Genomic DNA, 25,998 nt, shown 5'->3' with positions numbered 1-25,998 from the left:
TTATTTTTTATTTTATTTTTTATTTTTTTTTGTCTATCTTGGGTGTAGGAAAGCTCACCTCTCTTCATCTTCTTCGTTTTATTTTTGGAGGAGATCTTTACGGGCACGGATGAGGTCTTAATTGGGGTAGTATGGATGGTAAAAGCTTCTTTGATGGGCTTCTTCCCAGTCTTGTCTAGCTTTGGGGCGAACACCTTATCCTTTTTAAAGTCAGTGATCGGCTTCTTCTTCCCATGATTGGCGATACTTAGCTCCATGTCATGGGATCAAGTTGTCAGCTCTCAAATGTTCTCGGTTTTATGCCTTGGGGGATGTAATGTAGTCCCCAATGCATGCCTTGAACATACATCTCAATGGTGAAGGTTTCAGAAAGCCGATCTTTGCAATCCAGACTTAATGAACGCCATCTATTGATGTAGTCGACGATAGGTTCATCTTTCCACTACTTCGTACTTGTCAGCTCCAGCACGCTTACGATGCGGCGGGTGCATTAAAAGAAGTTGAGGAATTCTTTTCAAGATGGTCCTAGATGGACTCAGGCCAGAGGTTGGTGTACCAATCAAAAGCGTTACCCTTCAGCGAGCGCACGAACTGCTTGACGAGGTAGTCTCCCTCCGTCCCAACATTGTTCCAGGTTTCAATGAAATGGGCAATATGTTGTTTAAGATTTCCCTTTCCATTGAATTGCATAAATTTGGGTGGTTGATAACCCCTTAGCATCCTCAAGGCGTCAATCTTTTTGGAGTAGGGTTTTGAGTACAATACGGAGTCATGTGAGCTTCCTTCGTACTACGTCTTGATCATGCTAGTGATCATCTCCTGCAACTGCTGGATAGAGAGAGATCCCATGAGCGTCGTTGCTTGGTCTAGCCTCTCCTCAACTTTTTCCATCGGAGGCTCCTCATCTTCATCAGTTTCCTTCTTTTATAGATCAACCTTTGGGTCACGATCAACTTTTTCGTCATGATACGCCTTAAGTCGGTTGACGAGTGCTGCAATTTGCAAGTTCTTTTCCTCCACATGCCTTGTTAGCCTTGCAATTGCTTTATTCATTTGAGCCAGCTGTTCCTCGATGGAAGTCGTACCAATTGGCTATGGGATACAAGTTGCTGCTTGAGTCGACATCGAAAATCAAGGACTCAAAACACCTCATCGAGCTTTCTTCCCTTAGCGCCCTTAGTGAGGCCAAGGTGATCACAGGCTCGTGCCTCGAGTGCTCTTGCTCATTCGGTAGGTTTGGTGTAGGGGTGGAAGGCATGACAGAGAGAGCTCTTGCCTTGCTTCGGGTTGTAATGCCTAAAGTGCCACCACTTGCAACGATGATGTTCTAGTTCTTCGCGTTGGTTGCAGGAACAACTTGATCTTTTCTTGATGCCATTTGTGCTTTTTGTGGATTTGAAGATAGAGATGAGAGACAGAGATGTCCCAACGGGCGTGCCAAATGTGTAAACACAAAAATTCTGTAACAAATGAAACGAGAACACGTGTACAAAGTAGATTTGTATTGATGAATTTGTAGGGTTACAATCTCTGTTTACAATTTTCCTCTGATTTAGTCTTCAAATTGGATCTAGATGCGTAGGTTGTTGATCCAAGGGTTGCAATGACTTGATCTCAGATGAATGATTGAACGATTGCTTCAAGTTTTAAGCTTGAAACAATTCATTGATAATCTTCACCTCTAGGTTTATGTATGACCTGCGGCAAATGTGATGTTGATGTGGGATTTTGTTGATTCAAGGGTCTTAGTGACTTGATCTTGAATCGAACGTCGTTACAAGTTTTAAGCTTGCAACAAAGTCTTGAAGGAATCGGCACAAGTGCTTGTTAATTCTTCAGGGGAATGCTTCGGCTATGGTTGAAAGAAAGCTTCGGCTTTGGTTGTACGTTCTTTGAAGAGAGCTTTGGCAGCGTATTAGTCTTCAAAGATTTGGCAGAGGCTCTCCTTGTGTGAGAATTTCAACCCTTCAACGTAGAAATTGTCGACCTCTATTTGTGTTTGGGGACCTTGTATTTATAGACTTCCCAAAGCTTGCCTTTGGATGGATTTGGCTTTGATTTGTGTCTTGATTTGTCCATGGGAGAATTTAGGCATGTTTTGTGTCTTAATTTCAACCATTTTCCCTTGCTTGACGGAATTATAAGGCTTTCTTGCATATTTTGTGAGCAATCCCTTGCCGATTTTAAGAGGGATTTTCTGCCTTTTGCTGACTTTTGGGAAGGTTTTGTACTTTCTTTGCTTGATTTGTGTCACATGCCTTTGATGACTTGTCCATTTGTGATGCATCATTTGTATGCAACAAATTTTACATGTCTACAAAAGTTTTGGTATACATCTTGTAACTCTTGACTTTGCATGGTTTTTTATTTATTTATTTATTTTTTTTATTGGTCAGTAACTTTGCATGGTTGAAACATCAAAAATAGTCTCGAGGTTGTTTGCTTTACCTTTTGTTGGAAAAGTGATGTATAAATGAAATTTGAACTAAGATTGACATTATTTGATTCAAAATTTGAAAAATCATGCAAATAAGGTATTATAAAATTGAACTCAATAAAGTTGGACGAATTTGAACCCAACTCTAGTAAGGCCAAACTCAACCCAAATTCGAATTGTAAAGGTTGGGTTAGAGTTAGGTTGACCATCCAACTCACCTGAGTTGTTCTCCTAGCTCTTACAAAGTTAATTTTGATGAACATGAAGGACGCTGCTAGTTTTATTATTCCAATTGGTCCATTGTACTGAAGTTTCAGCACCCAGGGTTGCCTCATTGGAGCTCGCAGAATGGGATTGTCTTAAGTTCTGGTAGAAGGTGACTCCAAGTTGCCTTTTTTAAAACACTCTCAACTACTTTTTTTCAACAAAGTGAAGATTATATCACTAAACCAATCAGTCATGCGTGTAATAACAATTCCGTTTTAATCGGAAATAATTCATTTGCTAGTGCACATCTCAGCGTACAAATTTCATTACCTTCTTTTTGACAGACAATAGCGTAGGGAGAAGGATATTGAACTTGCAGGAAAGTGTATAGACGGCATTACCTCCTTAAACCGTCACCGGCTACAAAACCTTCAAGTACTGGAATTAAACAACCACACACACTTAAATTCACCTATGAAGAAATCAAACAAGAAGAAAGCAGTTGATAAATCCCACCACACCACAATTGACCCAAATGAAATCAAACATGCGAGGCCAATTAAGGCAACCAAATCTAAATTACCCTATCCCTAAACCCTACTACAACTTCAAACCCTGCATTTTCTTGCCCAAAATGTTACACCTCACCAAACTCCCAACAGTATTCAAAACCATCTTAGCATCCTCCCACCTATTCCCATCCGCTAACTTCTTGTACAAGTAACTCTCGAACGTCATCCGCTGCACGTACTCGTCGCCACACAGCTCCACCAACGCCTCCCTCGCCGCGTCGCTCCCGTAAAACACCTTTTGCAACAAATCCAAAAACCTAAACGTTGTAATGTACTTGTCATCCCACTCTTTCAAATACTCCCTCTTCAAATCCCCTTCGTTGATCATCCTCTCTCCTCCTTCCGACGCCTTCACGATCGCTTCGCCGCACAATCTGCCTGATTTCGCCGCAAAGTATATCCCCTCCCCCGAACATTTCGTCACATACCCGGCCGCGTCCCCAACCAACGCCACACGTCCTCTAACGCGTGTTGGTCGGGGGTGCTCGGGTATTGGATGGGCCTCTACTTTGATCACTTTCCCTCCGCTGATTTTAGAATGGGCCCTAGCCCTAATTGCCCTTTGGAACACCTTAATATCCTGTTTGGAGCACACCGTGCCAGTCCCCACGGCCACGTGGTCGCACTTCGGAAAAACCCACGCGTAGAAATCGGGCGACACGTCGTTTCCCACGTACATCTCGGCGAGATCTTGGTAGTAGTCCATTTTATCGTCCGGGAGTTTAATCCTCTCCTGGAACGCAATGGCGCACGCGTAGTCCCCGGCTTTGATGGACTTGGAGACTCGGCTGTTGGCGCCGTCCGCCCCGATCACGACGTCCACCGCCAGCGACTCCCGCTTGTTGTCCGCCGTGTAGCTGATCACGTACGGCGCGTCGACCGAGGTGGGGACCTCGAGATCCGTGACGAGGCCTGAGATAAGGTTGGCTCCGCGCGACTGGGCGCGGGTGCGGAGGTAGGAGTCGAGCACTTCGCGGCGGAGCATGGCGATGAACTCGTGGGGGAGGAGGGTTTTGCCGAAATCGACGGCGAGATTCGAAGGGGAGAAGATCCTCATGCGAGTGACTTGGCGGTCGATGAGGTGGGATGGGATGTCGAACTCGTCAAGCATGCAGAGAGGGATCGCTCCGCCGCATGGTTTCGCGGTGGACGGACCGCTCCGCTCGAACATGAAACACTCCACTCCGCCGGCGGCCAAGGCCTCAGCAGCAGAGGACCCAGCTGGGCCCGCTCCGATCACGGCGGCTCGGAGCTTCCGGCCGACGATGGGTGGGTTGGTGGTCCTAGTGGTGGACTTTAAGCATCGGATGGTGAGAGAGCGGGGTTTGGCCGGCAGCGGAGCGGCGAAGAGGCTCAAGGTCGCTTGAGTTGCTGAGGCCATTGTTTTTGTGGGTAAAACGCGAGCTAGCGAGTCAAAGAGTGTGAGAGAGATGCTTTTGGTTGCCTATTGAATATTAAATCCGAGTAATGCTAAATAAATTAAATTTGGAGGTAAAATTTTGAAAACTAAAAGACATAAAAGTTGATGAATGGATGATTACTTAAAAATTTGATAAATAAGTTTATTCTTATGGGTGACATATTATTTAGTTTATAAATTTAATCTCCTAACGAATTTTCCTTTTAATGAAAAACTCTTTTTAAAGGTATAAATGTGATTATTCGTTAAAAATGAACAATGCTGAGAGTTTTGTTAAAGTCCTGTATTCTTAAATCCCTCCCCGACACATGTGAACGTTGGGGGTTTTAAAACTTTCGATTTTTTACAATTTTATATTGCAATTTGCAACACATTTGAACAGAGGAGTGTGGAATCACTACAATTACATCAAGCCCTATTAATTTTCAATTTGAAATTTAGGAATTCAAGTGGGAGGATGCGAGACCGGAGCAGCGGCGGCGGCGGTAGTAGTGGAGGTGGAAAGTAATTCCTGGATGGTGGTAGGGCGGCAAATGCGAGAGAGGGGAAAGCCGTTCCAGGCGGAGTCAGCAAGCAAGGAGTTGACTCCCTTGGTTGGGTTGTACAAATCCCACCACACATGGCTTGAATCTTGTTGGCACGCCATTTCTTTCGAAAGGCATCCGATCGCTGCTCCGTACATGCCCAACCCACAGCAAGCACTCTTCACATCCTCAAATCCTGCATTCATTCATTCATTCAATCGTTTGAAATGTATGGAATTAGAAAGAGTTGGCAATTGTAATCGTACCGTAGCGTTTCGGGTTGTTTATGATCTTTCTAATTCCCTTGTACACATCACAGAACACTATATGTGCATCCGGCAACTCTGCGTGGAGCTTGCCTATCTGCTGGTGCAGCACTTTGTTGTACTCCGAGACCTGCTCGTTGATCTCCTCCACGCATCCACTCCGGACATCATCGTCTTCTTTGTCACCAGGTTCAGAATTGGAATTGGTGGAACTGGAATTGTGGTGGTCGAACAACATACGCGGCGTGCATCCCAAAGGCAATATCCCCATGCATATGATCCTCCTCACATTCATGTCGTACAGGTTCCTTATGACATGTATCATCTGATTTGCTAAAATGTGGGAAAATTCCTGGTCACTGTTCTTGGGTTTCTCAGCGCCGGAGGAGGAGGAGGCGTGGCGTAGGTAGAGGTTGATGTAGTCGTCTTTGCCAAAGGAGAGGTAGAAGATGGATGATCTGATGAAATGGAGAACTACATCCTGGCTGAGCTGCAGTTGTAAGAGCTGCATTGAATCGAAAACTTGGCGGAGTTGTTGGTTTATGGACTGGTAGCTCTGGCCGCTAGGGTTCATGATAGTTGCTTGTGCCGAACCAAAGTTGAGGCCTCTTAGTATTCCATCAATGGATCCGTTTTGTTGGCTGTAGAATGGTAGGACACTCGGCATCCCCATCTTCCCAGCTGTCGTGTTTCACAAAACATTTCATCAAAAAAGACTCTTAGGAGGATCATATGAAGCAATATGCTGCAATTTCGGATGTGCTGTATTACTATTGGCCTGAGAGGTTTTGACACTTGAGAGTCGAGACCTTGTTCATTACTAGGATCGGGTTAGCAGTAGAGTGGGCATGGGCAGATTCAAATTGAAGCTGCCGGAGTTGGGTAACTCAGAGAAACAAAACTAGTACTTGTACGGGTTTTGGCAAGACAATGATGGGTTTTCAATTCCAACAAGAAATATGCAGTCCAATTCTCAAGAAAGCTGAATCAAATCAAATCAGAAAAATGCTCAACACAGATTACTTGAAAATTGAGAAGAAATTGAAGTCCAAGAAACAGAGCATCACATACGAAATCAAGAAAGAAAGAAAGAAAGGAGACGGAGCGAGAGTAGTAAGATTTACCGAGAAGATGAGGAATGAGGCTCGCATCAGAAGAACCGTTGCAGGAATACAAGGAGAGAAAGCTGTGAACGAGTGGGTAAAACAGCGTGTTGTCTCCGCAGTCGACAGAGGAATCCCCAAGAATGTAGAATGCAGGGGGCGCATTTGGGGGATAATTCTGCACTGCCGAAACCTCAGGCAATTTCCCGTGAGCTGTAACGACGAAACCCATCACTGAGAGGGCAAGAAGATGAACCAGAATCGACCCTTTTGGCGGCTTCGCGCTATCCAACCCCGTCATCTTTGCTTTGTTCCTTGTGCTCAACGTCCCGCTCATCTTCTGCGCTGCTTAAATTCTTGAATTGAACTGAATTGTTGCCTCTGTAAAAATCTATAAGTTGAGTTGAGAAAACGAGTGTTGATGGTGTGTAGGTGGACAAGGATAAGCAAATGAGGGATAGGTTAGGCGATAGGCATGAAATACATGCCCAGAGAAAAGGGAGGTCAGCTGCCCATGTTTTTCTGGTGCAGGCACTGGGTTTTTACTTTTTGTCAAAATTTACAGACGCACAAGATTTCTTGAATTATTATCTTTGTATTGTTTCCCCTTAACTTTGTCAATTATACATCGTTCTTAGTTGTTTGAATAAAATGTTGGATATACTTGGTTGTTAGAAAAAAATGCATTCATTTAGAAAGTAATTGGGTTTTTGTCACACCCTAGCTTTCTAGGGCATTTTTAACATTTGATCAGTCATGACTTTCCTCCGTTAACCATCCTAACGGTCAGATTGTACTTGTATTAAATACATATGTTTATATGAATATATCTGACCGTCAAATAGCAATTGTATTAAATACATGTAACTATTGTAGTCAAATCCTTTATTTGCATCTAATTTTACATTTTCATGAAATATTAATTGCATTAAATATATGTAAGTATTGTCAGCAGCTTCATGAATATGAGCTTTATTTCAATGAGAGAAATATAAATTTAGTATCTCATTTACTTTTCCCTTTATCTAATGTGATTCATCTCCAAAATATACAGTCAAGAATTTAAATTTCCATTTTCTTAGCTAAGATGAATATTTTAAATCACGTACACGGAAGAGTTTTTCAACCAAATAAAATGGCGCCTCTTCTCAAACATTTTCCATCCTTGATTGATAGTGCTCTTAATTGTATAGAAATTCTCCTTGCACATTTTTCTTCAAAAGTGAAAGGCTGAGATTTACCCACACACATGAAGAAGAAAAAAAAAAAAAAAGTTTCGGGCGAGCAAAGATCCTTAGAGCAAGTCCAGTCGTTACCCAAAAGGCAGACGAAAGGGCTGCCAAATTGCTCTTTTGCCCAAAAATTACTTCCACGGTTCCATCGATCCATTTTGTGAAGGGCAATTCGTGGGCCACATGCCCAGCCAAAAGCCTAAACAATTTGAGCCAGGCTTCCGTCTCAAATCGGTGGGCCAACATATTATGACGTCATCCATGTGCTTCCTTTTTTTTTTGTCAGGCGCATGTAAACTACACACATATTCAGCGGGTGGGATAACATCTTCTGAAGCTGCATGTCCAAATATTGTGCCAATTGCTGACTAACGTGGTGAGATGAGAGTTGTTAGATTTTCAATGCTTTCATGATTTGCACAGTTGGATTTCCAACGGTAAAAAAAATTTGGAAAAGTTTTGATGTGCCTTGTGGCACTTTAAAGGCTATCAAATTCAATAATAAAAAAAATCTAACAGTCAAAATTAATCTAACCATTAAATATGAAAACAATGGAAAACCAAAAAATAAAAAAATTAGGAAGAAATTATTTATTTTTATTGTATAAATATTCAACCATTTTCTACATTCACCTTTTATTTTTAATTAATTATGTTTGTTTGTAATGCTGTACTTTACTTTGTATTTAAAATCAAATTATCGGAGTTTAACATGAAGTTTTATTTTCAAAGAACAAACTTACAAAATAAAGACTTAAACACACTTACAAAGCATAAAAAATAAACACAAGGATTACTCCAACAGGTACGGGGCCTGTTGATTAAGAATGCTTCCTTAGCATGTTGCTTTGTTGGTACTTTTTCATTTAACTTTGAAATTTTATTTTGTATAATACAAGCTTTTAAGTTAGCTAGGACTAGCCTAGGCAACTGTGCTTGGCATGGTAGGTCGTGCAGGGTCTCTAGGTTCAACACGGGCTCGGAACGGGCCTATATGAGTTTTTATTTAGTATTACAGATAATGAACATCATTGATCAGTTTTTTAGATTTCTTTTAGCATTTTTTAATTCATTTTGAGGTAAATCTTTAGTTTTAAGTTTTTAATTAGCAAAAATTGCTCACACGATGCTGCAAGTTTAAAACCGTAAAAACATATTGAAATCTAAATAAAGATACAATAGATAATATTATTTAAATATATGTGGAAATCTATTTACAACCTTATTTATAATAAACAAATAGCTATCCAAGGATGGAGGTCACTTCAATCCAGGGCCGGTCTAGAGATTTTTGAGGCCCGGTGCGACGTAAAAAAATGTACCCTCACTTTATATAAGAAAATTATTTGTTTTCACACGTAAGATATCGATAAAATTATACTTAGAAAAACACTTTAAACTTAATAATTTAGAAACAAGGAAAAACTAATTTATTTTGTATCGTGAGAAGGAACAAAAAAACTCTAGGTTTACAAGTAGATAGATATGAGTTTTCTTTTCCATTTGAACTTTTAAAGTGTTTTTGTATAAATTGTGAGGTGTTTTTTCTTATTTACTAATATCACATCCTGGCCCGGGGTGGATCACTTCCCGGGCCTGCTCCACCATCTAGCACGATATTGTCCGCTTTGAGCTTACCATTCCCTCACGGTTTTGTTTTTGGGAACTCACGAGCAACTTCCCAGTGGGTCACCCATCATGGGATTGCTCAAGCCCCCTTCTTGCTTAACTTCGGAGTTCCCATGGAACCCGAAGCCAGTGAGCTCCCAAAAGGCCTCGTGCTAGGTAAGGATGGGAATATACATATAAGGATCACTCCCCTGGGTTATGTGGGATGTTACAATCCACCCCCCTTAGGGGCCCGACGTCCTCGTCGGCACACTTCCAGCCAGGGATTGGCTCTGATACCAAATTGTCACATCCCGGCCCGAGGCGGATCACTTCCCGAGCCCGCTCCACCACCGTAGCACGATATTGTCCGCTTTGGGCTTACCATTCCTTCACGGTTTTGTTTTTGGGAACTCACGAGCAACTTCCCAGTGGGTCACCCATCATGGGATTGCTCAAGCCCCATTCTCACTTAACTTCGGAGTTCTCATGGAACCCGAAGCCAGTGAGCTCCCAAAAGGCCTCGTGCTAGCTAAGGATGGGAATATACATATAAGGATCACTCCCCTGGACAATGTGGGCCCGCTCCACCACCGTAGCACGATATTGTCCGCTTTGGGCTTACCATTCCCTCACGGTTTTGTGTTTGGGAACTCACGAGCAACGTCCCAATGGGTCACCCATCATGGGATTGCTCTAGCCCCCTTTTCGCTTAATTTCGGAGTTCCTACGGAACCCGAAGCCAGTGAGCTCCCAAAAGGCCTCGTGCTAGGTAGGGATGGGAATATACATTTAAGGATCACTCCCCTGGGCGATGTGGGATCTTACAATCCACCCCCCTTAGGGGACCGACGTCCTCGTCGGCAAACTCGCGACCAGGGTTAGGCTCTGATACCAAATTGTCACATCCCCGCCCGGGGTGGATCACTTCCCGGGCCCGCTCCACCACCGTAGCACGATATTGTCCACTTTGGGCTTACCATTCCCTCACGGTTTTGTTTTTGGGAACTGACGAGCAACTTCCCAGTGGGTCACCTATCATGGGATTGCTCAAGCCCCCTTCTTGCTTAACTTCGGAGTTCCGATGGAACCCGAAGCCAGTGAGCTCCCAAAAGGCCTCGCACTAGGTAAGAATGGGAATATACATATAAGGATCACTCCCCTGGGTGATATGGGATTTTACAACTAACCTTGTCAATGTGGGACTAAAAAAATAATGATATTTTTGAGTCTTTAATTGATATGTAGAAGTAATAAATTGGTACTAAATTAAACTTTTTGATGACACGTTATATGGATTTGTAAAATTTGGTCTACGCATTACTCTTTGTAGAAGATTAGGAACAAATGTTTAAAAATAACAACCCACATAGCTACTAGCTATTAATTAAAAATAAATTAACAACCAAACAAAAATTCGTAAACATTGAAAAGAATAAACATACAGTTAGCATTTCGTACTTAGGATATCTCATTAATTTTAAACAACAAAAACCATTGATTCTAATTAAATTTCTTGATCATTTAACCAAATTTTATATATTTATACTCTTATGAAACGAAATTTGTAAAAATTGAAAAACAAATAAACACACCGTGTTTTGAACCCAAGACCTCCTCGTTAATTTCAAATGACAAAACCACCAGTCCTAGTTAAACTTCTTTGCCATTGAACCAAATTTTATAAATTTATACTCTTATGAAAACATATATAAATATAGCGCCCTAATAATTTTGGTGTCCCCAATTATTTTGAACCTCGGACGGTCGTCCTGCCCACACTAGACTTGGGCCGGCCCTGCTTAAATCCCCCATAGAAAGCCTTTGACCAAGGGTTAGCCATATGACGAGCATCCCTCTTTTGCTCTCTAACCACGAGAGACATCGACGTAAGCCTCATTTTGTCTGGAGGATTGAATTATAATGGGCAATTTACTATTTCAAGACATTGAAAGTGGAGGCAAAAGATTTATCCTTTCTAGTCCTACTATTTTCGGTTTCATTCCATCTTCTAACCTTCAAGCGCGACACAAATTTTCGTCAACAAACTTTAAAAATAGCAAAATTTAAGTAGAGAATCTGAAAATTTTCCAAAAATGGACTACGATCATCCAAAACCAAAGTCAAATTATTTTTTCTCGGTCAAAGATAATTTTTATTACCAACACAAACTAAATTATACAACTGGAGGTCCATACACAAGTAAAGCACAAAGCATAATAATGGACCTCCTTAGCAGAAAAAAAAACCCAATCCAACACAAGGTTTGGAGCCCAATAAAGTCGCAAAAAGCGACGGAAAGAGGTGGTTGCACATCGGACAGTTGGGGGATGGAGGGATGAGAAATGGGGCTTTCCGATCTTGGCCTAGGGGCAGTTAAATCAAAGGCAAGGAGGTTTGGGGGAATGAAGAAAATTGGGCCGGAGAACGTGGCCGATATTAGGCGGATAAAGATGGAAGAAAAGGAAAGCAAGAAAGAAAAGGGGCTGCCACCAACCCTTGCCAAGGCGAGGGCCTGGCTAAATTACTTGACGAAATTTGAAAGCTCACACATAGTGAGACACTCACAAAACGGAGAGAAAGGCTCTCGCGAGGAGAGAAAAAAACAGGCAGCTTAGTTTGATTCACAATATGTCAACTATTTTAGGTTGGCACATTTTGTTTCTGAGAAAACTTGTAATTTGATAAAATAAGACATGCAACGTTTCCACAAAAGTATTACCTTTCCTGGTCATATAAAAGATGAATCATGCTATGATAAAGGTTTTAAAAAGCGCTAAGCAATAGTCGGACGGCACGCTAGGACCTAGTCCCCGCCCAGATGGATTTAAGTAAATGTATTATATATTGTATAAATAAGTGCTTATTTATACTTAAAAAACATACATAATTGTATTGGAATGCATAAATTGCAACATGTAATGACATATAAATTATAAAGTATTAGAAAATATTAAAAACAACGCCTAGAGACTAATCGGGGTGGTGACCTAGCGCCTAGCACCTAGGCGGAGATTTTTAAAACAGTGGCTATGATAAGAGTTGATGCAAGTTTTGCAGTGACAAAATGTTATCACATGAGCGTCGTCACGGATGAGAAGTCATTCGGGTAAGAATGATGAACTGTACGTACATCCTTGTCTACTATGCTTATTATTAATAAAATTCATGACCACATATAACGACACGACTTGCACAAGAAAGACAGTCTTGTGCAAGTCATGTCGTTATATGGGGATCCATAATGTATGACATACACTGTCACGTAAAATGCAATCACTGAGCGAAACATCGTGCAAATTTTTACATGAAAGTGCCTCTGTCACTTCATCAACAGTCAACAGAGATTTTAAGCCAAAGTAATGGTAAGTTTGTCCCCTCCACACACTAACATCACTTACTCGGTATAACGGAAGAAATCTCCGTATGATTGAGAGCCAAAATTCAAGTCTCAAAAGCTTTCAACACTATACTTAAACCAACACGTATAAAGTTTATCTAACAACGAACAATTTAAATCCAATTGCAGAATGAGAAATCTACAATTAGTCTGCTCACCTGCTTAAACCATAAATTGTATTCTATTGTTAAATAAACATCCTAACAAAGGAAAAAAAGTAGTAAAGTTTAGAAGCATACAATACAAGGTAACTGTTATCTGCTACTACGACTTCAGCTTGCTGCTCAATGCACGTTTACTGTGCCAACCACTCCTGTCACCAGTGACTTGATTCTTCTTGGCTGCAACTAAACATTGATCATTCCTACTGGTTTTGCTGATATTCTCTAAGTGGAGCTTACGCCGCCTCATCCTATTCTCCAACCGTATTGCTCTTGAAGCACGAACCCTCCGCTCAATCTCCAAAGCTTCTGTGAAGTTCCATATTCTAACAATACCTTCCTCACCTCCACATACAATACGATCAGCACCAATGTCCACTGACATAAGATTTTTCCCAAAACCATGTAACATCCTCTGTGGGGGTTCCACAGTGCTTGGGACCACATGCTTAACACATGAGAAACTCTTATCTGAAGCACGCCTTTTAGTCCTTAGAAGCTTTCTTACATCAATTAGCGAAAGTTTACCATCAGCAGAAGCAGAAACAAGCCATGGAAATTCAAATGCAAGGGAATAGACACGGCCTGAGTGAGGAACCCATGTGGCAACAAGTACTGGATTAGTCTCGAGATCATGACTAGTGATTTCATACATGTGTATTGCACCGTCATCCCCTCCAGTAAATAGAAAATCCCCTGTGAGGTTTCGTGCCAAAGAATAGGTGTTACCAACATGAGCTTTATGAATAATGGTCATCAGTCTGCCGCTACTAGTATCCCAAATATAAACATCTGAACCCGATGCGCTAGCAATTGTAAGATCACGAGGCACAAGTTCCCACACCCAATCACTATGCCTCAAAACCTTTACACACTTTAGTGAAAATCGATCCCATACACGAACAGTCATGTCCCAGGAACCACTATAAATCCTAGTCAGATCCAAAGCAAGAGAAGTTATGGGCCCCTCATGGTCCCATAGCCGAAACTCGGCATTCTGGCTTTGAGAACCCTTAATATCAAACAAGTGTGGAAAGCCCTCCACTGCCCTCCAACACTGGATAAACCCATCAGTACCACCAGCAACCAGGAGTTTTGTATCTCCAGCAACTGCACGCATGGTGCAACCAAGAGATCTTGAAGAAGCAATCAACAATCCTTCTTCCATCTTCCACATTTTTACAGTTTGGTCATACCCAGCAGTAAATATGAGCTTTGCGGAAACCAAAAGGAAAACTGTTCGAACAGCTTCAGTATGGCCATACATAACATCAATGCTATAGCGTCCCATAAAGGTCTTACTCCTAAACTCCCTTTCAACAAAAAACTCCTTCCATGATGTCTCGTCAGAGACTCCTGCTCCCAAAGGTGTTGGAAGAGTTGAAGTTCCCCACCTCTCACAATAAAAATCCTTCCAAACATGGTGCTCAGACGCAAGCTTACAGAGATAAGCTGATACGCACGAAACTATGCCTAGCTCTTTTGGGTCAAGGAAATTCAGAATTTCGGATAACAAAGCTGGAGGAAGGTCGGTGATTGTTCTACGAGAATGAGGAACGACATCACTAGAAAAAAATTGTTTCGAACCACAAATATCGGAGTTTGGCTTCTTGGTTGGTGTGGGTTTTTGAATTGAAGTTTTCCCCTTTTCAGTATTGGAATCTAATGGTTGTTCTGAAATGCCAAAGTTTTCAGCTTCCGGGCTAGAATTGAATTGATTCGATTCAGTTTTCCGTCGATACGAATTGTCTACAGAGTCACACAAATTCTTAGAAACCTCAGTAGTCAATTGGCATTCAAATTCCATAAAAAGATATGGCCCTGACCTTGAATTTTAGGAAACTCTCTTAACCCCCAACACCTCCAATTACACAAACCCCGAAATCAAAATCTATAATTAATCAGAGACGAACCCTAATATCCAAAATCGATATCCTGCAAAAGAAAAAAAAATCCCTAAAAGTTGGAGAGTGAACCCTACAAATCAAAACTGGAATAATACAAAATCGAAACAATGAATAAAACATATGGAATAAGAAGGGGCAGAATTGAACAAAATCAAAGACGGAATATGATAAACAGAAGATTATTGGATCCAATTGAGACCCACAAGATCAAATCATGAAAATAATTACCAAAAAAAAAAAAAAAAAAAAAAAAAAAAAAAAAAAAAAAGCTGAGAGATTGGGAATTCAATAAATGTTGAGTTTCGAAAGTACCTTGGAGGAGCACGCAGGTATGAAAAATTCACAGGAAAGAAGAAGGAAGGGAAAGCTTTGGGTTTGGAGGGGACAGGGAAAACGAGAGGAAAAGAATAGGGTTATGGATGGTTGAAACACGAGGGGATTGATAATTTAGGGACCGTAGGATTTGCGGAGAGATGAGCGGTTGGGATGAGGGCTGTCAACATTTCCGTAATAAGACCGACCGTACGGATCCGTGTGCTTAATAGGATCCACCGATTCACTCCAGACCCGGCTTTATAGCATGATTAGCATCTTCACGGGATATTGTCAAAGGAGAAAAATATTGAAAAGGAAGACCTAATATTATTCATATTTGTTGTTTCTTTAGTTTTCTACTAGAAAAATTTTGGCTTCATCTTTTGTTAATTAAGTATCAAACTCGTAATTTAAGTAAGAATATATTTATTTTATGTGGGCTTGAGTTGCTGGCCACCTCATTTGTAAAAGAAATTTTTCATTGTGCTAAAAACATGGTCCAAAACGATTGATTGAAAATGAGAGATCTAGTTAGTGTATCGAGCCATGTTACGTCAATTTGAAAAATCTCTCATAATACAAAGGAGTCGCATCAACATAACTAAAGGTCATATTAAAGCCAATACAATCATACAAAAAGTTCGAGTTTGTTTGAATGTGCTTTTGGGAAAGTCAAAGTGCCCCCTAAGAAGTAAAAGCATTGCAGTTTAAAGGGGGTGTATTCAATTGATATTTTGAGGGATTTTAATTATTTTAATGAATCTAGGGGTATTCAATTAGGATTTTAAGTGAATCTCTGAAATTCAAGTTGTATTCAATTAAAATTTTAAGATAGTTTATTAAAATATTTAGAAATTCATGTGTATTCAATTAGGATTTTTAAGAAGTTTATAACATTCTAGATGTATTCAATTAGAAATTGATTTTAAAGAATTTGAGAAAGTTGATGAATTAAAGGGAATTGGAGAGATTTCGTAGTGTATTTTAAGCATCCACAAATCTCACATCTCCCCATGAGATTTTGAGGGAATTGAATCAAAATTTTATATGGAATCTTTACAAATCAATTAAACTCCATAAAAATCCATTAAAGCCTCTTAAATTCTCAATTGAATACACTCCCGTAAATTATGGTATTTTGGCAAAATTTTTAAAATTGCTTTAAGTTTAAAGTAGAAGTACTTAGAGTGGTTTTTTTTTTCTTTTTTTTTTTAAACAACTTTTCTGCTCTAACATTTCTGGCCTAAAATTTTAGCCCCAGATTATTAAAGAATGAATTTAGGCTAATTTTTTTTAAAAATTAACTTAAAAAAATTATGTAGACTATCCTAAATTAATTTTATGAACATTTTAACCTAAAAATATTTAAATTCTGATAAATATTGAAAAATTACTAAACCGACACAAGAAACTCATGAAACATGCACTACATAAGAATATGAAACACATGATAGAGATGTATAAACACAAGACAAATGAGCAAACACATGGTTTTGGAAGATGGTAGAAAGAAAAATTGGAAGAATTGTAGGAGAAAAGTGAGTTTTGTGTGGATGTTTCAACAAATATATAGGTATTTATAGAGTTTTTGGGTGAATTTTGAGTTAAATAATTTTTTATAATTATTTTAACTGTTGAATTTAAATATGGGTTGTTAGATCTTTTTTTTTTTTTTTTTTTTACCGTTAGATTTGATCATATTTGATTTCGGTCGTTGAATTCAATAAATTTATAAATATAAAACAAAAATATTAATTAAATTAAATGTGGACCATTGGATAACCAACAATTATTTGAATGTGAGCCGCTGATCAACCAAAAGAGCCATTGGGTTCAATTTTATTGGCAGACAAGTGGGAGACACACCCATGTGGATGGGGGCTCCACTACTAATCTTGGCCTATATCTGTTTTTTTTTTTTTTTTTTTTTTTTTTTTTTTTTAAGTTTTAGGTTTTATATCCAAATTAAAACTTGGTTGGAATAGATTGGGAGAGAATAGAAGGGGAATTATAGGTTTTAGGCCATGAAGTTGGCCTTAACGCGCCGCCAACAAAAAATGATGAATTGTCGCACAACTTTAGCGTCGTGTGAGAGAATTGTTAACTGTCATAGACCTATTGTGTCCTTTGTTTTCAAAAAACAAATTGTCACTATATATTTTCAATTAATTAGGTATCGTTTTATTAATGATTTTATTTATTTTTTTATTGAACTTTTATCAACACAAGTTGTATGTTACTTATATACAAACATAAAAAAAATAAAAAAAAATAAAAAAAAGGACTGATGCAAACTTTTAATTTGGAGAAAACAAAGTCCTTAACTTATCATTACTGAAAACTTATTTTTTTGGATTTGGCACAAGTGCTACTGACAAAAAACGCTAGAGAGTAAAATTGCTTTGTAGAGTAGCAATTCTTAACGAGTCCTTCATATTGTTGGATTATTTTATAATTCTACGGAAAATAAATAAGGGTGTATTAAAAATAAAATGAATAATTGTCAAAAATATTTTTATTGGGTAATTTACCATGGGCCATCAAATTGCCACCACTGTCGCCCATATTCATATGATATATTTGTAGCCAAGCCAACTTTGAAGGAAAGCAAATGAGATAGTGAAGAGGAAAGGTGTTGCCCATCGTTTTTTGAGGCTAGATGTAGCCTAATTTTTGGACTAGATGTATTCTAATTTTTTGCTATTCAATAAAGGAAGTTGCTAGCTCAAGTAGTGGATCTAGTCCTATTTTCTGGCTCATTAAGGAAGAAATTTCTCACTAGGGCTTTAAATATAGTAGCATATAGCTCCTATTGGGATGCTCTTAGGGCTTTTTTTACCTGTGAGTGTGACTTAGGATTTGGGGAGCACTAAGCAAATGGAATGGAGGCCATACCAACAATTTTTATGACAAAATTGAGTGATGGGTTTTGAGGGTTTGAGGGTGCAGGAAGAGGAAGGAAGGATGTCACTGTTGGAAGTATGCCCACAAAGCCACTCATTTGATGTAATAGCTTTTTGGAATACTTATTGTGTTAAACTTTTATATGTTTAATAGAAGGGCAAAGCTTATTGTTAATCACTATTTATAGTATCTTGTGTTTAAGCAATAAGGGAATCCAAGGAATGTATTTGATCTAAGAGACAAGTGATTTAAGTTAGTTAAATTGACGAGACCTTTCTCTTATGTTCATTCCTAAAACGTTCCTAGCCATAGGATTGCCAATTGGGCATTGACAATCCGCTAAGGTTAGTATGTGTTATGTCGACTCAAAGCGTGAGTATGAACTAGTCTCAAGTCATTTGGTGTTGGACACTAAGGCAAACACATAGGTGCTCGAAAGAGTAATCGAGTACACTGAACTACGATCAAACAAGAGTTCGAACATACATGTCATGTAAGAACTCAATAGTTGCAATATGCAAAGTAGTCCTTTGACCTGAGGCATCATTGATGTCTAATGGTTAGGTCCTTGATCTTTGATTATGTCAACGGCATTCCATTGGAGTGTCCACGGCATTGTTGGGGTCAAGCTATCTAGTCATGTAGGCATATGAATGTACAACAAGGGATCTCTAACCTTCCATGATGGAAGGAGAATACTCTAAGATATGATTCGAGAGTCTTTGGCCAAAGCATATGAATATGACTAAGGAAGATGTTCCAAATCTTATTCGATTGAATCATATAAAGAAGTATCACATTGGATAGTAGACATGAAACAAACTATCACTCAAACAATGTGATTAAGAGTATTGTATTAGAGAAGGACCGTATTGCATTGTAGTTGTAACTGGATAGGTTCTCCAACCACTTCTACTTAGCTTGGGTAACCATGACATGCTGCTAGGCGTCACCCATGGTTTGTGGAAGCCCTAAAGATTAGCAAACACTAATTTAAGGGAGAATTGAAATGTGGTTTCAATTCACAATCGATAGTTAAGAGTAACATCGCCCACTGCCTCGCTAATTGGAACCTAATGGATCGTACACCGAGTAAAGATATAAGTGAAGAAATTATATGAAATGGATATGCAATTAAATGGTTTAATTGAAGAATGGTCAAGATTAATTAAATAGTTAATTAATTATACGAAACGTTCGTATTGGGCGTTTAAGTTAGTTTTGGGCTTCGGGGCACAAAAACGTTTTGGGCCACAAGGCCCATTATGTTTAAGTTGTATGACAACTAAAACAAAATGGGCAATTAAGCCCAATAACAACTAATGGCCGGCCATAACCTTAAGGGTAGTGAACTTGGCTTAATTGCAAGTTTGCCACTCCATTGTGAGGTGGTATAAATACATCTTTATAGCCATTTCACCTTAAGGGGTTTTCTAATTGAATTTGGGTGAAACCTAATTCTCTCATTACCTTAGGTGAGGAACATCTAGCAATCTTTCTTACCTAAGTCATCCATTTCATCTTCACACAACATCTTTGGTGTGGAGACTTAGAGACACTAAACTTTTGGTGTTTTGGAGAACAAATCCTCAAATCCTCAAAGAAGAAAAGGAGCACTAAAAGGGAGGAAATCACAAGGAAGATTCAAGGAGCAAGGAGGTGACTTGAAGGCCCTCCACTTGGGTGAATCCCTTGTGTAATCAAGGATGAGCTTCAAGGGTAAAGAATCTCTAAATTCTTATTCTCTTTAATTTTGTTAAAGAGTCTTATGGTTCACCATATACTAGGCTTTGAAAGTCATGGGTTTTATGAATTGTTTTTGAATGCATGCCTACTTTAAAGAGTTATTAGTTTGCATATGTATTCAAATGTTCTTACATGTTCTTAGCTAGGACAAAATTTTTCCTTCAAGTGGTATCAAGAGCCTAGGCCTAGTTTATGGTGGATCCTTTTGGGTTTTGTGATTTTTCATATTTTGTGATTTAAGTGTTGTAAATGTTACAAGCTTTGTTCTTGCTTTGAATATAAATTTTACTTGAAAATTTAGCATCTCAAATGTTGTAGATGTATTTCATTAAAGCATGAATAATGGAACTAAAAGTTGGTGCCAAGTGTTTTGGGAATTTCGGCCAAATCCAAAGGGTGATTTTTTGGGTTCATGTTAGGCTTGTTAAAATGGTTTTAAAGTGCTTTTTGGAACCCCTAAGTACCCTAGGATAATAACCCTCTTTTGAGTTGTGAAAATTTGAGTTTTGATGAAAGAAAACATCCATGGAGCTATTATGAGTTTTCATGTATGTTCTTCATATTTCTTGAAGTTCTTATCAAGAACAAAAAGTTTTGAAGTTTTGATTCAAAAGTTTTATGTTTTACATAAAGTTTTGAATATTAGTTGATGGGTGATGATTATGTCAAAGATATATTTTTTGAATAATAGTTAATGGATGATGTTTGTTGGTAAGAAATGATTAAATGGTTTTAATTATATCAAAGGTATATTTTCTTTTCAAACCATCCCCACCATCTTTAATCTCACCCACCAAAATCCACTTACAAAATTTTATTGTATCAAAAACTCAATATATCTATGAATGGCCGGCCACCCCTCTAGTGGGGGGCTTTTGTGCAATTAAATAAAGTTTTGATACTTTTGTGTATTTGTATTATGGCCCAAAAGTTTGTGTATTTGCAAAATGGCCCAAATAGAATGAGAACAAAAATTGTTTTGTCTCTTTAATGAGAATTGGATTTTCATTATATTTAGTTCCATTTAAATCAATTCTATGGATCCAAAAACCAATTGTTTAAAGTTGCTTTCTTAGTTAATTTAGTTAATTGAGAAAAGGGTGATTATGAACCAAAGGCCTCGATAATTGAGCTATGTGATTGGCCGATTTACATTATGAATGCTTGGGTTTTAAGTAATGTAGATATGAATGTAATTTGATTAGTTCAAGTTGTTGTAAAGGGCATAAGCCCATTATTTGTGTTGTAAAAGGGCATAAGCCCTTCTTATTATTTCATGTATTCCTCTTTGATTATATGTATGCAAATTGGAATAGTTGGGTCCAACGCCCAATAGGAAATAACGGTTTAATTGGATTAAACGCGTAACTAAAATCAACAACTATCTACCTTAAACCCAAGGTCCAACACAAGGCTCGTGTTGGATCAAATCAAACGGTTCATAATCATCCTAAAGCCTAATATGACTATATAGTCCATATGAGGATGCAATGCGTTCGTTAGTAGTTCCATATAGTCTCGCTTGTTTCAACGAAACAGTGGGAGTATTATATGCTACTAAATCATATTAACTTGGACCAATAGTTATGATAGGGCCATGTTCTTTTAATATGATTAAAATGTTTTGATGTAGCCCAAAACTACTCCCTCAAACGAATATTAAAGTTGATAAACGAGAGATGTTTTGAACATTTCTTCGTAGGCCTTCCACCGTGGTGGGCTCCAATCGTTTGTGACTTGTACACCGGCTTCACCCTATCATGGGGGAGTACAAAGTGCATGCTTACACTCAGGAGGAGTCCATAAACATATGATGAGGTAAGTGTAGGCAACGAGGATAGCCAACATCGTATCATCGTGAGGTTATTCTTGAACCCCTACATGAACTAAGCATGGTGGGAATAACTTAACTAAGTGCAATAATGCCAACATCGTATCATCGTGAGGCAACATTCTCTAGAGGCCAAACAAGATGGGTAATTACAAACGTTGTAAATGAGTAATGCGTTATTCTCTCATCATTATTTTTGCTAACCAACATCGTATCATCGTGAGGTGGGCTTGGTAATGGTGAGTCTCCCATACCCCGCTAAGAGTTCAATATAACTCTCGAATTCCATTGAGGGATGTGGAGTTTGCCAAAAATAGTGGGTGATACTATTTGATTCAAGACCCAATCAAGTAGATTAATCAACAATCTAATACGATTTCTGTTATGTTATGTAGTTAACGACATGCCTAAAATACTACCCACCATTATACTTGACAAAATGGCCCAAGACTTTTTCCTTGCATATCTCTCGGATGATTTCACTAAGTTTATTGTAAACTATAAAGTGAATAGATTCGATCATACTTTTAACGAGATGATTGACATGTGCTGTAAATTTGAAAGATGTTTCAAAAAGGACAGTGGGAGTAAGAATGCAAAAACAAGGAAAAGGTTTCTTAAGAAGAAGGCAAAGAAATCCAAAGGAACATGCTTTCATTGTGGAAGGGATGAACGTTGGAAGAAGAAATACAGGGTGCGCATTGCGAGCCTTATGACACGAACTTTTGAAGAGACTATTTCGGTCATAGAAAGTGCTTTTACAGTGAGCTCCAATTCCTGGATATTTGATTCAGGCGCTAGTCAACATATCTGTAATACGATGCAGGGACTAGTAGGGAGCAAGACACTGCGCAATGGGGAGATAGTTGTGCGAGTTGGGAACGGCGCCAAAATCTCTGCAAAAGCAATAGGCACCTATATGCTTAACCTACCCTCTGGGGAAGTCCTGGAACTTAAAAATTGTTTATATTTTCCTTCATGTATAAAGAATTTGATTTCTATCTCTAAGCTTTTACGAGATGGGCACTCAGTATTGTTTGACAAAATGAGTTGCACTTTATACTTGAACGGTCGTATTATCTCTCATGGTAATATGATAGAGGGACTTTTTCACCTAGAGACGAATAGTGGGATGCACTGTATTGAAAGCGGGAATACCTCAAAACCCAAAAGGGCTAGAGAAGAAGTTAACCAAGAAAGGATGTGGCATCTTAAACTTGGACATGTGAACCTTGAAAAGATTCGCAAGATGTCGAAAGACGGATATATCCACCCATTAGGTAATGACCAGATGGGTACTTGTGAATGCTGTTTGAAAGGGAAGATGACCAAATCTCCATTCACTGGGAAAGGAGAGCGTGCCACTGAAATTCTAGGGTTAATCCACACTGACGTATGTGGACCTATGTCTACTACGTCGAGAGGAGGCTTCTCCTACTATATCACATTCACCGACGATCACTCTCGGTTTGGCTATGTGTATCTTATGAAGTACAAGTCAGAATCCTTTGAAAGGTTCAAAGAATTCAAGAATGAAGTTGAGAAGCAAACTGGGAAACAGATAAAGATCCTAAGATCAGATCGAGGGGGTGAATATCTGAGTAATGAATTCCTAGATTATCTCAAAGAGTGTGGAATAAAATCACAGTGGACTCCACCGGGAACTCCACAACTTAATGGAGTTTCTGAAAGGAGAAATCGAACCTTGATGAACATGGTTCGTTCTATGATGAGTTCCGCTGATCTACCAGTAACATTCTGGGGATACGCTCTATATACAGCAGCTTACTTGCTTAATAGAGTACCTTCCAAATCAGTTTCACAAACGCCCTATGAGATATGGCATGGAAGAAAGCCAAGTCTTAATCACATTAAGATTTGGGGTTGTGAAGCATATGTCAAGAAGCTTGAAGCTACTAAGCTTGAAGCGAGATCAGAAAGGTGCTATTTTGTGGGATATCCTAGAGAAACTATGGGATATGAGTTCTACCATCCTGACGACCAGAAAGTCTTTGTCGCCAGAACTGCTAAGTTTCTAGAGGACGAATTTGTTCTCAAAGAAACTATAAGTAAAACGATGGAAATTAATGAGATTAATGATGAACCACAAACAAGCACTCGACATGTTGACAACCCTGTTCCTGAACCCCTAGCTCCACGTAGATCTGAACGGGTCAATAAGCCACCTAGGAGGTATGGCTTAGACAATGACTTTGCGGAATTGCACCTTCTAGGTGACAATGACACAAAGGAGGACCCTAGAGACTACAATGAAGCAATGTTCGACATTGATTCAAAGAGATGGCAAGAGGCCATGAAATCCGAGATGGATTCCATGTATCAAAATCAAGTCTGGACTCTTGTAGACCCTCCAGAAGGTATAGTACCTGTTGGAAATAAATGGGTATTCAAGAGGAAGATAGGCGTTGATGGGAACGTGGAGACTTATAAGGCTAGACTAGTAGCCAAGGGTTACAGGCAACGAGAAGGGATTGACTATGAAGAAACTTTCTCTCCTGTAGCCATGATTAAGTCCATTCGGATTTTACTTGCTATAGCTGCGTACCATGATTATGAAATCTGGCAAATGGACGTGAAGACAGCCTTTCTGAACGGCTACCTAGAGGAAGAGCTTTATATGGCTCAACCCGAAGGTTTCGTGTCCAAGTCTGAAAAGACTAAGGTATGCAAGCTTCAGAGGTCCATTTATGGACTTAAGCAAGCCTCCAGGAGCTGGAACATTCGTTTTGATACTGAAATCAAATCGTTTGGTTTTACTCAAAACGAAGACGACAATTGTGTTTATCAAAAAGTCGTTGGGGAAGCAGTTGTATTCCTAGTGTTATATGTAGATGACATATGGACAAGGCCTGATATCGCATATGCTGTGAGCATTACTAGTCGATATCAATCTAACCCAGGATCAGAACACTGGGCAGCTGTCAAGACGGTCCTTAAGTACTTAAGAAGAACTAAGGACATGTTCCTCGTTTATGGAGGAGCATCAGAGTTGCGAGTGGAAGGTTATACAGACGCAGATTTCCAATCTGACGTCGATGATAGAAGTTCCAACTCCGGATATGTATTCACTCTGAATGGTGGGGCTGTCAGCTGGAAAAGCAAGAAACAAAGTGTAATTGCTGATTCCACGACAGAGGCTGAATATGTCGCTGCAGCTGAAGCCGGCAAAGAAGCGTTCTGGATGCAAAAGTTCATCACTGAACTTGGAGTGGTTCCAACCATTACGTCACCAGTAACTTTGTACTGTGATAATAATGGGGCGATAGCTCAAGCCAAGGAACCTAGGGCACATCAAAAGAACAAGCATTTTGATAGGCGCTTCAATATCATTAGATGATATGCTGCCGAGGGGAAAGTAAACATCCTCAAAGTTGCTTCGGCCGATAACGTAGCAGATCCACTAACGAAGCCAATGTCTCAAATCCAACTTGACCGCCATATGGAAAAGATGGGTATTAGATACATGGGAGGATGGCTTTGAGTGCAAGTGGGAGATTGTTGGAAGTATGCCCACAAAGCCACTCATTTGATGTAATAGCTTTTTGGAATACTTATTGTGTTAAACTTTTATATGTTTAATAGAAGGGCAAAGCTTATTGTTAATCACTATTTATAGTATCTTGTGTTTAAGCAATAAGGGAATCCAAGGAATGTATTTGATCTAAGAGACAAGTGATTTAAGTTAGTTAAATTGACGAGACCTTTCTCTTATGTTCATTCCTAAAACGTTCCTAGCCATAGGATTGCCAATTGGGCATTGACAATCCGCTAAGGTTAGTATGTGTTATGTCGACTCAAAGCGTGAGTATGAACTAGTCTCAAGTCATTTGGTGTTGGACACTAAGGCAAACACATAGGTGCTCGAAAGAGTAATCGAGTACACTGAACTACGATCAAACAAGAGTTCGAACATACATGTCATGTAAGAACTCAATAGTTGCAATATGCAAAGTAGTCCTTTGACCTGAGGCATCATTGATGTCTAATGGTTAGGTCCTTGATCTTTGATTATGTCAACGGCATTCCATTGGAGTGTCCACGGCATTGTTGGGGTCAAGCTATCTAGTCATGTAGGCATATGAATGTACAACAAGGGATCTCTAACCTTCCATGATGGAAGGAGAATACTCTAAGATATGATTCGAGAGTCTTTGGCCAAAGCATATGAATATGACTAAGGAAGATGTTCCAAATCTTATTCGATTGAATCATATAAAGAAGTATCACATTGGATAGTAGACATGAAACAAACTATCACTCAAACAATGTGATTAAGAGTATTGTATTAGAGAAGGACCGTATTGCATTGTAGTTGTAACTGGATAGGTTCTCCAACCACTTCTA

The 25,998-nt window shown here is 39.3% G+C and overlaps 3 protein-coding genes across 3 annotated transcripts; all 3 read right to left on the bottom strand.

Annotated features, from left to right (window-relative positions):
- Positions 1-2,903: 2,903 nt before the first annotated feature.
- LOC125471167 (geranylgeranyl diphosphate reductase, chloroplastic-like) lies at positions 2,904-4,674 on the bottom strand. Its single transcript, XM_048571307.1, has one exon. The coding sequence runs from the start codon at positions 4,595-4,597 to the stop codon at positions 3,245-3,247; it is 1,353 nt and encodes a 450-aa protein (XP_048427264.1). The 5' UTR covers positions 4,598-4,674; the 3' UTR covers positions 2,904-3,244.
- Positions 4,675-4,951: 277 nt separating this feature from the next.
- On the bottom strand, positions 4,952-8,056 carry LOC125471165 (GDSL esterase/lipase At1g71250-like). The gene is made up of 3 exons (XM_048571298.1): positions 6,551-8,056; positions 5,427-6,107; positions 4,952-5,356 (listed from the first exon to the last, which is right to left on the bottom strand). Exons 1-3 carry the CDS (start codon positions 6,864-6,866, stop codon positions 5,082-5,084), a joined length of 1,272 nt encoding a protein of 423 aa, XP_048427255.1. The 5' UTR covers positions 6,867-8,056; the 3' UTR covers positions 4,952-5,081.
- Positions 8,057-12,812: 4,756 nt separating this feature from the next.
- Positions 12,813-15,307, bottom strand: LOC125471161 (F-box/WD-40 repeat-containing protein At5g21040). The gene is made up of 2 exons (XM_048571289.1): positions 15,150-15,307; positions 12,813-14,865 (listed from the first exon to the last, which is right to left on the bottom strand). Exon 2 carries the CDS (start codon positions 14,735-14,737, stop codon positions 13,034-13,036), a length of 1,704 nt encoding a protein of 567 aa, XP_048427246.1. The 5' UTR covers positions 14,738-14,865; positions 15,150-15,307; the 3' UTR covers positions 12,813-13,033.
- Positions 15,308-25,998: the final 10,691 nt, after the last annotated feature.

This window comes from the organism of the source record quoted next, unplaced genomic scaffold (assembly GCF_019419815.1).
Source record: "Pyrus x bretschneideri cultivar Hongxiangsu unplaced genomic scaffold, Pyrus_bretschneideri_v1 Contig58, whole genome shotgun sequence".
Taxonomy (NCBI): Eukaryota; Viridiplantae; Streptophyta; class Magnoliopsida; order Rosales; family Rosaceae; genus Pyrus; species Pyrus x bretschneideri.
Note: the sequence above shows the minus strand (reverse complement) of the source record. Positions and strands in the feature narration are given on the sequence as shown.